At 40.4% G+C, this 16113-nt stretch overlaps 2 protein-coding genes across 2 annotated transcripts; one reads left to right on the top strand and one right to left on the bottom strand.

The window, feature by feature from the left end:
• Positions 1 to 1516: 1516 nt before the first annotated feature.
• On the top strand, positions 1517 to 2381 carry LOC127653957 (uncharacterized). The gene is made up of 3 exons (XM_052140840.1): positions 1517 to 1609; positions 1702 to 2025; positions 2115 to 2381. The coding sequence occupies exons 1-3, from the start codon at positions 1568 to 1570 to the stop codon at positions 2379 to 2381; spliced, it is 633 nt and encodes a 210-aa protein (XP_051996800.1). The 5' UTR covers positions 1517 to 1567.
• Positions 2382 to 5043: 2662 nt separating this feature from the next.
• Positions 5044 to 15733, bottom strand: LOC127653950 (ras and Rab interactor 2-like). Its single transcript, XM_052140829.1, has 6 exons — positions 15541 to 15733; positions 14272 to 15440; positions 10065 to 10373; positions 9131 to 9262; positions 6930 to 7093; positions 5044 to 5343 (listed from the first exon to the last, which is right to left on the bottom strand). Exons 2-6 carry the CDS (start codon positions 15074 to 15076, stop codon positions 5047 to 5049), a joined length of 1707 nt encoding a protein of 568 aa, XP_051996789.1. The 5' UTR covers positions 15077 to 15440; positions 15541 to 15733; the 3' UTR covers positions 5044 to 5046.
• Positions 15734 to 16113: the final 380 nt, after the last annotated feature.

Below are 16113 nucleotides of genomic sequence, written 5' to 3'. Positions count from 1 at the left end.
ACCGCCGCTATCGCAACCCAATGCCACGGACGTCCGCCAAGGTGAGCCGGGTGACCAAGCAGCTTCTTGAGTCTCTCGGGCCTGAGGAGGTCAGCGAAACTTCAAAGGACCCTAATACGATCTCCGCTTCACCTTCCTATGAGGCAACTTCCACTTCTCAGATTTTCTCACCACAACCATCCACTCTGCAGCCGCCCTCTCCACAGCCATCCAGTTCGATGCCATCTACATTGCATTCGCCCACTCTGAATCGTCCATCACGATGGAGCAGCCCTCTGGTCAGGAAGAGCAACAGGAGGAGAGCCTCCCCCACTTTCCAGATCATGTGGCATCACTGAGTAAGAGCAGGACTTCCCACACGTGCCTCATACGTTTTCTTGAATTGTGTTACCATGCTATTGCTCTTGTCTTTTTTGTGTCCATCTAGATGTTTTGCTGGAGGAGTACAGGGGCCACCAGGAGGGTCCTGAGCCAAACCAAAAGCTGAAGGAGAATGTCGGGGGAAAACTTTACCGCATAAAGAACTTCATCGCCTTCATGGCGGTGGGTCACACCAACCTCTCCTTTATGCTGTTTCTTAATGACTCCCCTAGGATTAGAGTCATTAAGAAACAGCATAGAGGAGAGGATTCTCCGATGAAAAATATTCGATGTGATATCGGTGCACGATTGCGGTCAAGTAACATGATTTGTGTGTCTATCTGTCTCTCTGTAGGTGGGTCAGCAGTCTCAGGACATCCAACATGAAAGACCAAAATCAAACACTACGTCCCGAGCATGGCCCAGTTCATGAGCTGGAAAACCCCCCCTGTCGACCTGCCTTCTATCGAGGCAAATGATCATGAGTCTCCGGTGTGAAATGAGTGCCGTGTTGAGGTCCCTCAAAAGGAAGGTTGTCGTGCACCAGATTGAAGTGAAGCAGAGAAAGGAGGAGCGGGTGATCCCCAAATCCTTTTTGTTGAAGTGCCGCACTCAGGCCAAAAAGGCCATCCCCGACATTCTGAGTGAGATAACTTTGCTTGCGGTTCTTTGGAAACAGACTGCTGTCTGCATTGTATTTCCTTTATGTGATCTGTTCTGTCTTGTGTGCAGCTAAACTGGAGGAGAGCTATGCCCAGAAGACACAGTTCAGCTTCTATGGGCACCTCACCGCGTACCTGTCGAACATCTATGGCCACCGCTATGGCATCTTTCAAAACATGCTCATCGAGGAGGTGGAAGGGGCCAAAAAGTCCCAGCAGCAGAACGCCTACCTGATAAACGTTAGTGTTTTCCTCTCTTTTGCAGCTCTGTGCACCACATTTTACCCACCTGTCTTCTAACCTTGCTGTGTTTGTTTCTTTATCTGTCTATGCAGGTCACCATGCATAAAACCAAATCAGGTGTTCGGCCCTGTTCAGGTGTCCCTGGAGCCCGAGGAGTATGAGTGGTGCCAGCGTTTCATCAGGATCAGAAACGAGCTGGTCGGTGAGCCAGATGCCAAGTACTTCTTCACCTCCACGCCCAGTCCTTGCAAAAACCTGAACAACTACTTCCAGGCGGCGTGGGCGGAGATGAACTTGCCTGGATGCCCGACCTTCACCGACATCCGAGCTCCATCGCCACTCATGTAAGCGTCCCTCGTCCTCCTTTCTGTGACGTACCCTGCCCTTTTCTACATTTGCTTTCAACCGATTATCTCTTGTTTGCTCTCTCCCCTAGGCGAGGAACATGCACACTGCTGAAGACAGGCTTAAGGTATCCAGATTCATGTGCCACGACACCAAAATCGCAGACAAGTTTTATGCCATAAACTTGAACCCCAGGCAGGCCTTGGAGCACTGGCATCTATTTGAGGCGGCACTGGAAGGGCCTGAGCTGTCCCCAGTGAAGGAGAAGCCCAAGCGCAAGCATGCCGGGAGGAACGCAGCCAAGCCCAGGAAGCGCACTCGTGTAGAGGATTCGCCAGCTGACTCATCCCGCTACCAGACTTCTGAAGACAGCGCAGCTCCAGAGGGAGAGGACGTCAAGGCTGAGTCCCATCTGGTGAGTTGACCTCTTTTGATAAACTTGGATCAGTGGACTTTGTTTGGCTCAGCACCATTGCTGATTCTCGTCTTTCTTTTCTTTCTCAGTACTCTGACATGGAGGAGCCAGCCGAACCCTGCACCAGTGCCACCCAGATACCGGCCAGCCCTCGAAGGATGCTGCAGAAGGCTATTGTGATTCTGTCGCCGCTGAAAGTGCACACCTCCAGCGTCTCCAAACCACAGAAGAAGTCCTCCCCTTTCAAGTCAAAAGTCTTTAAGTCGTTCACACCAGAGGGGCTGGCAAAAGCCAACAAGGCCAGAGAGAGAGTGAGGGCAGTTCTCAAGCTACGTAGCGGATTCTGGAGGAAGTGAGGTTAAAGGCTATTTGGACTAATGTTGCTATGTCGCTCCGGTACAATTTGGACTCTTTGCCATGCTGTCAGACCACATAATTTTTCATGATGCTGTTCTTGTTTGTTGGTTGGTTAACTTTGATTGTAGATAGTTTTTATCACGTTGTATTGTTGTTGTCTCACACCTGTTGTCAGTTTGAACAAATTACACTACTAAAAGTTTTTGCTTTACATTGTAAATGTTTAATGATGTTTGTATGTCTCTTGAAATATTCGATTGTACATAGTTGGTGTTTATTACTTTGTTTTGTTGTACTTCACTTCATTTCTGTTATCAGTTTTAATAAATTTGAGTTCTACTTTACATTGGATATGTCTTATCTTGTTCACCGAGTCACCTAAATGTGATTTTAAGTCATAAATTTGATCCAGGAGTTATAAAATTGATGTCCACCAAGTGATGATTTTTGGTCCATTACATTGACTGTAAATGGGACTACCCACGTGCAATTTATTTGCATTGGCTGAAATCATCACTTGGTGGACATCATTTTTATAACTTCAGGATCAAATTTATGACATATAATCACATTTAGGTGACTGTAGGACTCCCCCTGAACATATTGCACCCTTCAAAAGATAAAAATTAAACTGTCTACGAAACCTTTATTTTTGTGAATGGTACAAATTTTATGTGGGATGACCAGATCTCAGCTTTGGACTGACTTGGGAAGCTGAAACTTGTGTTTCTGTTCTAATCTCAGCCTCCTCTTTCTATGTTGTGAGTTTCAAGAAGATCTGAGGGTGTCGAAAATGTTGTACAATGCCATCAGAGCTGAGATCTGGACATCCCATGTACAATCTGTTGGTGGACACAGTTATACAATCAATTGTAAATGGGCAGTTAGACTGTTGGTGGGCATACAGCTATACAATCAATTGGAAATGGGCAGATAGTCTGTTGGTGGACATACAGCTAGACAATCAATTGCTAATCGGCAGTTAGTCTGTTGGTGGACACATACAGCTATACAATCAAGTGCTAATGGGCAGTTAGTCTGTTGGTGGACACATACAGCTATACAATCAAGTGCTAATGGACAGTTAGTCTGTTGGTGGACATACAGCTATACAATCAATTGCTAATGGGAAGTTAGTCTGTTGGTGAACATACAGCTAGACAATCAATTGCTAATGGGAAGTTAGTCTGTTGGTGAACATACAGCTAGACAATCAATTGTTAATGGATAGATAGTATGTTGGTGGACACATACAGCTATACAATTAATTGCTAATGGGCAGTAAGTCTGTTGGTGGACACATACACCTATAGAATCAATTGTAAATGGGCAGTTTGTCAGTTTGTTGTTACAAACCTAGGTCTTTCAGGTCAAAGTGTCAAAATAGTTGGTTTGGGGTCAGATAGTGTGTCTGTGGACAGCCCCAACCCCTACAGTTGGTCCGGGGTTCTCATTGGACAAATTGTGCAAAATAGTTGTTTAACGGGCAGATAGCGGGTCTGTGGACAGCCCCGCCCCCTTTGGGTTGTCCGGGGGACTATTTGGTCAATTTGAGAAAAATAGTTGGTTAGGGGGCAGATAGCGGGTGCATGGACACCGTCCCCTCCGGGTGGGCAGGAGGTCTCACTAGTCAATTTGGGCAAAATAGTTGGTCAGGGGGGTGATAGTGGGTCTGTGTACCACCAGGGTGGCACAGTGGTCTTTGGGGGTCTTTGGGTGGCATTGCATCCCACTCCCCCATTAAAAGAACACATTGCGACAAATTGAATGAGGGACAGCACTGCCCCAAGAGGTGCCCGACTACCATCGATATGAATGGCGAAGGCACACATTCATTTAAGCCAGAGGTGAGACGTGAGGCCGCCACCACTTGGGTAAAGGCTGAACTGCAGGGGAAATGCTCATTCAGGGGGGTTTCTTTAAACACCCGTGGCAGGGGTCCGTGGTGCCCGAGGCGGGCCACCAGGTCACAGATCTTGCCCGTGTGACCCCCTGAACAAACGGTGCCAGGCCCCCAGCCCGCAAATTTTTTTGGGGAGCTGGCGCACAGCGTACACAGACCCTCGTACAATTCCCCATTTCCTAACAGCCAAGTTACCACCTTTCGATTCTGGTTCCCTTATGTAGGTAAAGACACCAGAAAAACCTCTAATTTATGTTTTCATTAATTATACACCCAAACCTGACCTGAACCCAAAGTTAGACCAACCCGAACACTGCAAAAATGTATTTTCTTACTCATTATTTTGGTTGTTTCCAGTAAAAATATCTAAACAGCCTTAAAACAAGACACATTTACCTGACAAGCAAAATGGCATAAGATCCTGAAGGGATCATATATCCCCCTATATATTTATTTTGCAGCGAACCAGGCCTGAAACGCAACAGTTCCCATCAGGCTCGGGTCAGGTCGCAGACCCTATTGCATTTGCTACATTTATTTTTCTGTTTTTGGCGACGTGCCCCTCAACAGCAAATCTTTATACACATTCCTTTAGGTCACACCCTCGCATATAATTTACTGCAATTGAGTGTTCAGACAATATATTGCTTTCTAGATAAAGCAGTTAAATGAGTAAACCAAGAAGGGCCCTAATTTCATAGAAGTCTTGTTTTAACAAAAAGCAAAATCCCTCTTCTGTCTGCAGCATAGCTTCCATGGTGCTATTGAGCAAGAGTGCAGTCATTTATGTTGAGTATCTTCCTGTAGACAAAATAAAAAGGCTGAGGGTGCGGTCGACTATGTAACTCCGCCTTTATAACCTGAGGGTGTATGTCCGCAGACAATTGTTGACTGCTGTCGTTGATCAATAGAAAGAGCCCATAATTTTCAGGATCTGACACTTGGAATTTGAGGGCACAAAGGCGACACACCTCTTCCGTAGTGGCGTAGGGCCGCACCTGCAGGGTTTTAGCCGTACAGCCGCTATCGGCCTTCTGCAGAGCCACTCGCAAGTAATTCTAAAGCACAAACAAACAGATTTAAATGGCATATTAAAAAGGACATAACAAGGGATGCTTTATCCCCAAAACTAACCCATATGTCTGTCAAAGTCAATTTGATTTACTTTCTTCTGTGGAACACAATAAGAGAATGTCCAAGCTGCTGTTTTCCATACAAACCAAAAAAGTAGTCTGTACTATTTCAAGTACATTCAAAGTAGACCAAACATCTTCCACCCTAGCTCTTAAAGGGGTCATGACATTCCTAATATATATATATATATATGTGTAACAATTTTTGCAACATTTTTTGTTATATTTTGACCCTCTGTCAGAAATGCTCGGTTTTTGGTGCTGCTTCTCATTTAAGACTGGACAGTAAACAGCCCACTGTTATGATTGGCTCTCTCATCTTGACCGACCTGCTCTCTCCATGCCATCCCACTGCTACAGAAGTGATGTGGTAAAGTAGGCGTTGATGCGTTGTTGTGGAGGAGATCAGATGCAATTGTATACCATGTAGAGGAAGTAGAGAACAAGACGTTTTGGCAGCTTGGCTTCAACAAATGGCTTTCTGCTTTTTTTTTTTTTTTTGCTCTGAAAGTTTTGACTTCTGAAACTTACAGTATGTTTTTAATAGTACAATGACCTCTTATATGTCAAAAGATTGTCAGAAGTTCCTCATGTCATGACCCCTTTAAATCTCTTTCACACTTGTGCAAATTCAAACCTGGTGCGTCACGTGAGAACAACTGGCATTTGAAGACATCATCGATTTGGTCAGTTTTGGCCTGTTCCTCACTGGTCCCATCATATGGCTTTAGAAGACTGAGAATAAAGTGCAAAAGTCATATGGGCTTAAGATAGTTTTATCCAGTTAAGCCATTTTATCCTTTTGGGAAGTTGGTGGCATAAATTACCATTCAGTTTCCCAGTATGGAAAAGATATTCTTGGACATTCTGCAAAATTCCTCCTATTGTGCTCCATTTGAAAAGAAAGGCTCACAAAGTATTCAAACAACATGAGGTTGAAATATCCCTCAAACAAGAGTTTATTACCATCCTACATACAGTATAGAATGCAACTAATGTGTATATACAAAACACAGTCAGAAACTATGCAAATGTTGACCACAAATAGAAGGCCTTAAGACTGATTTATACAGTACTTCTGCATAGAACCTTAGACAATGTTACGATGTAGCCTACACCATACCCTAACATGCACTTCTCAAAACTTGTTGCATCAATGCAGACCACAACAGCTGTGACTGGTCCACTTTGTAACCAGAGACCAGTCCCCAGGATAATAAAAAAGATATGTGATGGCATTTTCTCTGAGATTATTATAAGTGCATTATATCATTGTATTTGGGCTTGTTTTAATCTGGAGCATCGGCTGCGTTTATATTTTCTAAATGTTTCATAAAGTTATGAACGAAAAAGTGACAAAAATACTTTTACAGCTTGTGTAAAATGACACTGAAACACCAACGCAGAACAATAAATGCAAACCACTGCATTGGCCACAATGCGGAGCCTACAACGTGGGTTCGACGCAGAAGTATAAACCAGCCATAACAGTTTGGAGGTCAAAATGGTACCTGGAAGTCATCCACAGAGGGCAGGTTTCTCTGCAAAGTTCGACGTTGGTGCCACTGATGAAGTGTGTTGCGTGTTGCAGAACTGAGTTTTTGAGCCGCCTGCTCTTCCTGGAAGTTCTTAATCAGTGACATCGCTCCATACGCACTGGTTAGGTAATAACCTCCTAAGCAGAAGCATAAGAAAAGGAGTGAGCACTGTAATAATTTGTTGTACAGTTAGTACAGGGTATACAATATTTAAGGCCTTCAAGGGTACATTACAGTGTATGTAAATTTCCAAAAATTACTAAAGATACAAATAAAAATAAATAAAAGATATAAGGGGCCAAGGGCAATGCATCATAAGGAACTAACAATATTAGCAGCACCACATTACAACATTTTTGCAGCAGAACAGAATAATATAATGTAAAATCAAAAGTTTTTTTATACATCTTCAAATGTAAAAACTTTTAAATTCCTGGTGGCTGTCAGAGTGATGACCTTAGGGGCCAATCACAACAAATTAGTTTTGAATGTCCGTCTGCACTCTTTTTCAATAGTTTTTCTATGTAAACATGCACTAGACGAACGTTTTTGACCATTGCAACGCATCTTGCGCTTGCATTTTTTTTGACGTTGTGTCAATTCACAAAGAACTTAGAACTAACCCAGATTTAAAAAATGGCACCTGAGACACCGGTGTTCTTTTATTATTTGTGCTAACTCTAGCTTTTACTTAAAGGGATAGTTCACCCAAAAAATTTATATTCTCTCATCATTTACCCTCACGCCATCCCAGATGTGAATGACTTTCTTTCTTTCTTCCACAGAACCCAAACAAAGATTTTTAGAAGAATATCTCAGCTCTGTTGGCCCTTACAATGCAAGTGAATGCTGATCAGACCTTTGTAGCTCAAAAAAAAATAAATCACATAAAGGATACATCAAAGTAATCCATAATCCACATCTGAAAGTTAAAGTTAAAGTGGAGATTTAGAGTAAAAAAGAACTTAAATATTGTTTTGTTTCTCACCCACACCTATTATATTGCATCTGACATATGTATTGCTTTTATGTTTCCTTCATGCGATTTTTGGAGCTACAGAGGTCTGATCACCATTCACTTGCAGAGATATTTTTATAAAAGAAAGTTATAAACATCTGGGATGGCATGAAGATAAGTAATTGATCATAGAATCTTCATTTTTTGGTGAAATATCCCTTTAATGCAAACAGCCCCTTACACGCTGTTCCATATACTTCTATTCAAATTCTCCCTGTAAGTTTTCACAAACAGCTAAGTAACTGGGCAGCCTTTAAGTCATATGGATTATACTATAAATTTTTATATAAATTATATTATTATATAAAAATGTTATATGTACAGTACATGCAATGTCTATTCTATTTTACATTCACTTTAGAGCCTATCATTCATAAATCCTGTCTACTGTCAGTGATCTCATTGTGTACATGCTACACAATTAATCTTTTCCATGAATAGTTGCAGCACAGAGTTCTATGAGAACAGGACACACACACCCAGGGAGGAAATTACTTTCGGGAGAAGGACTTAGGAAGTTCGTCAGAAAATGAAAATGCTTATCCCTCCTCCTACTGTTTTTGGTTTGTCCAGGTTCTACTGGAACTCTGAACAGATATTCTTTTCATACATTTTACAGTGGGCACTGATTCAGTACTAACCAGGATTGGAAAAAGAAGTTAGATGTTGCCATTTGATCTGGCAAATGGTCTCATCCTTTAAAAATTGGATGCTCTTTAAATATTCTGAAAGGAGGAAGAGGTTCATTTTAAACATATACCTCTTTTATAAGGTTCATAACAGGTTCTGTCCTTTTTGTTAAGTATTTATGTAAACCTATGATTATGAACCTATGAATAAACCTATGACTATGATCCCTAATATCAAAGTCAACCATCACCCTAAAGGTCCTCTTTCCATATTTCTCCTGCTCCAATTTCAGCAAAGTCACACATGTTCTGTTGTGCTTATATTTTACATTACAACTATTATATGCTAACTCCACCAAAGTAAAGAAATTGTTTGGTAAATTTAGACATTTTTTCTCATTTTAAAGAGGGATTTCTATTAGTAGATTGTAACACCAGAAAGAAAAAGACCTACTGCAATTAATTCACATATGTATAATTACACAATTGAGTGGAAATGCTTGTGTATGAGAACATTGTGAATGCACCTTCTCCATGTAGCAGTTGTGGATCTATCAGCTCCATCATATACAGGATCTCTGTGTCCAGCTGAGGCATGTCGCACTGGACCAACACATATGTCAACATGGGCAGGAAATCGTCGGCTCCGAACATCCGCTCTGGCACAGACAGAGGCACAGAGAAAACATTTATAGTGAACTTCAAAGACATTTCAGTAAGTATCTTCCACTTCATATTTTCACCTCTCAATCCCTGATCTCACACGCAGTTAAAATACGTGGACATCCTTCAAACATTTAAAGGAACAGTTCACCCAAGAAATTTTTATTCTTTCATTGTTTACGCACCATCATGTCATTCCAAACCCATTTTATTTACTTTCTTCTGTGGAAAACAAAAGCAGAAACTTTGAAGAATGCTGAAGTTCATCTGATCCATACAAGTAAGTTATATATAGTGACCATGGAGATGTAAAGCTCCAAAGAGAGTACATTTGCACTATAAAAGTTAATTCAACTTGTACACTGTATTCCAAGTCTTTTATGCCATAGCTCTCGTCTCAATAATGAGTGCACATATTCAAACTTGGCATGTCAAGGTGCATTGCAGAAAGTTTTGACAACAATAAAACATAATGGCATTAGTTTGTGCATGTGTTGTAACTGAAAAATATGCGCCAAGTTTAAATATGCAGAAGCGTCAAGGCTTCAGAAGACTTGGAATATAGCACACAAATGATTTTAACTACTTTTATGAATGTTCTTTGTGTTAATGGTGCTTTTTAGATTGACAGTCCAAAAGAGCAATGCGAACATTCTTCAGAATTTCTCCTTTTGTGTCCTATGGTTAGAAAAAAAATCCAAAGAGGCTTTGGAATGATTTCAGGATGAGTTAATAACGACAGAATGGCTGAACTATTCCTTTAAATAAATGATCAGACATAACTCCTCCCTTACACACCTGCTTGGTCTTGCATAATATTGTAGATGAGTTTGCACACTTTCAACAGCACCACAATCTTCCTCTTAGGTGAGTACATCTTGCACATGGCACGAAGCTCTCGACGGATCCTGTGGATGGCGTGTGCGTCCGGTGGCCTGGCTCTGTTTGCGCCCAGTTCCCAGGGCTGTTTGGCCTTGGCCTGGGCCAGATTCTTCTGCAGACTCTGCCACGTCCCGCTGGCCTCCTGGAACTCTTGCAGCACTGACTGCACTGAACCATACAGAGGTTTCAGCACACACTTATGCATGGCCTTCTCCAATACTGGATCTGACATAGAGAGAGAGAGAGAAACTCACTATAATAAGAGTAATTTAACATCTTCATAGAATTAAAAATGAATCATATGTGAAAAAGGCTTGACTTTAAAATTTTGCTACCAACATTTAATTTATTATAACAACAACATATTTACAATATTGATACCGTTTATGTATGTACAGTACAGTGCAAAATTCTTAGGCACAAGATGGTTATTTATATCTTCAGCTTTAGTGCGTCAATAGGACATATAAATGTTAGTGTTACGAATGAGGCAGCGAGGAGAGAGGATCTAAATGCAGGCTTCTTTATTTATTAAACAAACACAAAGGAAAAACCCTCGATGAGGAAACAAACAAAAACTAAGAACTCAGGCAGGGAAACACAGATCAGGCTTGACAACATTCAACGAACGACAAGGAGTGAACAAAAAGCAGGGCTTAAATAACCAGGGAGTGATGACTGAATTAGACACAGTTGAGAACAATGAACAAAATGGCAGTGGTGATGGCAGGTGGATTCTGGGAAGTGTAGTACATTTAACAATGACAAGTGAAACCCAGGGCAGACAACAAGGGAATCGTGACAGTTAGACTCCCAAACATTAAGTTTGCAAATAGAAAAGGATAGAACAGAAGAACAGGGAGCCCTGCAACAGATGTCATGGCCCCCACAAAGCCCCCCACTGAACATCATGTCAGTCTGAGATTACATAAAGAGACAGAAGCAATTGAGACTAAATAGACAGAAGAACTGTGGTGAATTCTCCAAGAAGCTTGGAACATCCAATCTGCCAACAACCAAGAAAAACTGTCCAGGTGTACTTGGGATAATTGGTGCTGTTTTGAAGGAAAAGTGGTCACACCAAATATTGATTTAGAATTTTTTTATGTTTACTGGACTTTGTTTGATGATAATTGATTAATGAAAACCATTAATGGCATTATTTTTTGGAGAAATCGTCACTATGCAAAATTTTTCACAAGTGCCAAAAATTTTGCTATTTTTTCCTCAGAATATTTGTTGTGAAAGAAATGCTTCATGTCTATCCATTCTTTATTCTTGACCTTCAGTATTGGGAAAAAAAACAACAACTTTCAAATAGCTACTCAGTAGTTGTTCTAGGATTGTCAGTTTTAAAGAATATTTTACCCAATGAAAATTCAGTCATCATATACTGTATTTACCCTTATATTGTTTAAAACCCAAATTACTTTTTTATTCTGTGGAACACAGAGATATTCTGAAGAATATTCAGGCTACTTTTTTCCAAAAGTAAAACAGGGTAACCCACTCTTTTCGAGGCACAATTTTCCAGGACATTTCCAGAAATTTGATGTGCCCAACAAGTGAAATATTTTTATTTTGACGTTTCTGTGTATTTTGACAGTAGTTTCTCACCTCCAGAGAAGCAGTTTGCTATATGGCCCAGTTTGATTTTTAATCATCATAAAGCTGTGATTCAATTAAATAAATACATAGTCTGTATTGTTCAGTGCACTTGCAGTGCTCGCTGTCATCTCACAAACAGGAGCATGCATGATGATAAAAATGAGGTGTTTTCTGTATACGAGTGCCCAGCTTCACATATTCATTTTGAAGTGCACATCACTTGCAGATTATATATTTATTTAAATAAATCACACACTTTTGTGGTTTAATTATCCCACTAAGACATATCACAATTTTAATTTGATTGACTGTGCATTTAAACATGTATTTTCATCGAAATATATCATATTTCATGACTTTCTGCATTTTACAGCTAATGCCATTTTTATTAAATAATTCCGTTATTTTGTTCATGCTTTCTACATATTACATGTGGAAACCACGGCATAAGCTGACTCCAATAATTATAATAATTAATTCACATCCCAAAGGTATTAAGGCCAAAGCACCACACCACCAACACAGGGTGTGAATGAACTTTAAAAAGAAAACAATCAGTGGTCTGGCCCTCATCATTGTCTAAGTTTTTGGTTAACACCAATGTTTAAATACATTTTTATTTGTACTATATGGATACTTAATTTCGTTTCAGTGAAGCAAAGATGAGAGTAGATGAGCAGACAATGTATGTGACAGGGATTCATTAACTAAAATAGATTCCATTTAAATTTTCCATTCTTTTTTCCCATGAGGGTGAGTATATGATGACAAATTTTTCATTTTGGGGAGAAATGATCTTTTACTACCTCTTTAGTACAGTACATTTGTTGCATTTGTGTTTACGTTAAACTTTAAATGAGTGCAGACTCACATCAACCTTTATATAATTATAGTCTCTTTGCCACCAAAAGCTTAAAAAACTTGACACACATGTGGACTAAGCTTACATATTTAAGCCTGGCAGTGAAATAAAGCAGTGGGCTTTCTAGGCACAGAAGAGTACCAGTAGTCAAATGAGGACAAAATCAGAACAAGAAAGGAAAAGATTAAATAGTTGGAATCAGGCATTAAAAAATTTGTTAAAAGCATACAGCGATTACCAACATAACACCTATACAGACTCATTCACTCCTACAAAAACATGCAAATCATTTACTCTGTGTTAACTGATGAAGTGGTTGCCATTGAAGCTTATCATCTTTATGGCTTCTAAGACAAACAACACTGTATTTTTCATCACAACGATGTGATGAAAAATACAATTACTGTAACTTAAAACCATGAAATATTTCCCCAAAATCAGAACACTCAATGTTTCTATCCTCAGATAATCTTACTCAATACATTCATTTAGCCTTGTTTTTTTTTTTAAATAAGATTTTAAGGCAAATCATCTTTCTAGTTACACACACAGCTTTATAAACTAATGATCCTACATAAGAATGTTGAAAAGTACTTCTGTTGCCAATTTATTGTTATTCTCCCATTACAAACTTTTGTGTGACCATTGCACAACAGCATTAGAATCCATATTATTAAAGTGCCTACTCAATATTCAAGTATTATGTTTCATTATGAATACAATTGTACACATGCAGAGTCTTGAAATTCCTGCACTTACATATATTCCAGTCTGGTTTTAAGATTTTAACACTGCCTGTCCAAAGTACAACAGCGAATTCCCAAAGAATTCAGAGGCCAAACCCACAGCCATAATATGAGTTCAAATGTCCACAGACAGACTGAGAGGAAATGTTTTCTATTTGTTATTCCATTCACACCATCAACAACCCTTTTAGCCTTGACTGCATTTCCTCCTGCAGCCAGGGGAAATGTAACAAAGGGCACTACACTGATAAGAGCAGACTCAAATTCAAAACAAAACATTTTTCTAAGTCAAGCACTGGAATCATTAAAGATGAAATGATAACATGTCAAAACACAGCACCTCTTTTCAGATATTTTTGAATGGCATAGCTTCAACTGAAGAATCAGACCTTGTGTTAAATTAGTTTGTAAATTACACAGACCAGTAAACATAAAAGGCAAGCTGAGGTTACATATGGGAGACAAGGAAGCAAAGATTTAAAAAATTTCTAACAATTTCCAGGTGCTGGTAAACTTAAACAATGTATACTGGTCAAAAACTTGCCATGCACTATTATTTGAAAGGTGATTTGTTATGTTTTCAATTCTAAAATACTCTCTTCTATCACAGTAATGTGTAGAGCTATCTGAAAGTTTGCAAAAACAACTATGGCACTTTAAATATTGCAATGTTTGTTTGATCGGTCTTACATACAGTATCAATATTGAGTTTGGGGCAGGACTATCTGTTTGCCAAACAATGGAAGAAGGGTGGAGCATTTGGGAAACCTGTTTGAAAACATTAGTTTTTGCAATTCCATTTGGCACTGCTAGTGGAACGGAAATTACACATTCACCTTTTATATGAGAGAATGTTTTATATGTGGTTTGTTTTAATATGTGATAATGTAAAGAACTGAAATCTTACCAATCTGGTCTTCCGGTATGTAAGACTCTATAGGGGGATTTATTTCTGAGCTCTGAATGAGGTAAGCCTTCATCTGGGTCATGAACTGGCGGAGTGTCTGCAGAAGATCCTGGCTGGACGAGTGGCAGTTTTTGTTCTCCTGCACAAAGCTCACATAGTCCTGCACCAGACACCCAAAGTAGGAGCCTTTATCTTGGGCCAGCTCAAGAATCTGCATCAATATACATCTCTCAGGGGTAGCAAGAACACCTCCAATCTTGCGGAAGTGTCCCCTTAGCACCTGTGGGAAAATAATGAGTGATCTCGGACGAGCCCCCACTAGCTCAACCGCCAGGAGTCTCTTTGACTTGCAAGAGGTCCGAAGTCGAAGATGCAGGTCCCTCTCGAGTCCCACACAGTAATCTTCCTCCTCAATGTTATGTTTATCACTACTGTCATCCATGGAAAGGCCTTGGCCCATGCTTTGGCACAGGCCCAAAGGGATAGGCTGTGGAAAAGTGTCCAGAGAGTTAGATGATGAAGTGGACAAACTTCTCCCACTTGAGTTTCTTTCTTTCTCATCTGATTCAGTCCATTGCTGCAGGACAGTTCTGCTGGTCTGGTTTACAGGAGATGTATGGGGTAGATTGGCTCGAGAAAGAGCCCTAGAGATTGTTTCATCATCTAAAGCAATGGTACAGCGGTAGCTGTCTATGTCTGGTGGTTGTGGAGGTCGTGGTGAAGGATGACATTGCGCAGGTTTCTTGAGAGCCAAGCTTGATTTAGATCTTTGGCTCAATCTGTTGAAGCCAGTGCTCAAAGGCATAGTTCTTGGACCTAGGGGTATAGCAGGGCTATGAACTAAACTCTGGGGTGGAGGATGGGATTTTCCGTTGGCTGCTATTGGGTCTTTAGCAATCACTGTTGTTGTATTTCCAGCAAGTTGTTTTTGTGTTAGGTTAAAGACCGGGTTGTTTCCAGACAGATGCTCATGTGTTTGGCTGAAGGCTGGGTTGATGAAGTACAAAACACTGCTGGAGCAACATCCATTAATTAACAGGTGTGATCCTCTACCTGTAAGACTTCAGAGGAGTTGGCATGCAGAGAGATCAGCGGACTGTCCTCAACCAGAGAATTTTCTGAGACTGAAAGTGCCCCCTGGTCTCTGTTGAAAGAAGACTTCCAAATTGCTGGAGGAAAAAAGAGAGAATTTAGTTAATGATATCCAATGTACATCTACAATTATTGCACAAACACATATCCAGCAAATAACCCAATCCATCTGCCTACCAAAGAAATGGTGAACTGCACTTGTTGTTAGTGCACATATGAATAAGAGAAAAAGCGTGTGCAGATATAGCTAGTTCCAGCCAGGATACAGTGTCCACTAAAATCTTTCATCTTCAGGTTTACTGAAGTTCTATGAGAAATGTAGCGAGCTCAGTCCTGTGTTTCAGAAAGCTGATTCACAAATACCGTACATACAAACACACCCAACACACAGCCGCCTTAAACCTCAGTGAGTCATTTTTATCCAAACAGACAGCGAGAATGGGGAGGTGGACTTTACAGAGCATGCAGAACCCCTCCCCTTTCTCCTCCCCATGTTTTCTGTGACTCTCTTCACCCATTTGAGTCTGGTTTCTCTTTATGTTGGTATGTTGAGCCAGTTTCTAGTTGGACTAGATAGTTATTTGATAGCCAACTTCTTCCATAAGACTTCCCCTCTTATCAGATTACTATATCAAACTTTCAGTTGTTCTGTGGCATTTTTTAGAGTACTTTGCTACACTATAACCAATGCAATACACAGTTGACACCAAGATTATCATTTACTTTAAAATCAACACAAAGCTGCATTCA

The sequence above is a fragment of the Xyrauchen texanus genome, chromosome 13, assembly GCF_025860055.1.
Source record: "Xyrauchen texanus isolate HMW12.3.18 chromosome 13, RBS_HiC_50CHRs, whole genome shotgun sequence".
NCBI lineage: Eukaryota > Metazoa > Chordata > Actinopteri > Cypriniformes > Catostomidae > Xyrauchen > Xyrauchen texanus.
Note: the sequence above shows the minus strand (reverse complement) of the source record. Positions and strands in the feature narration are given on the sequence as shown.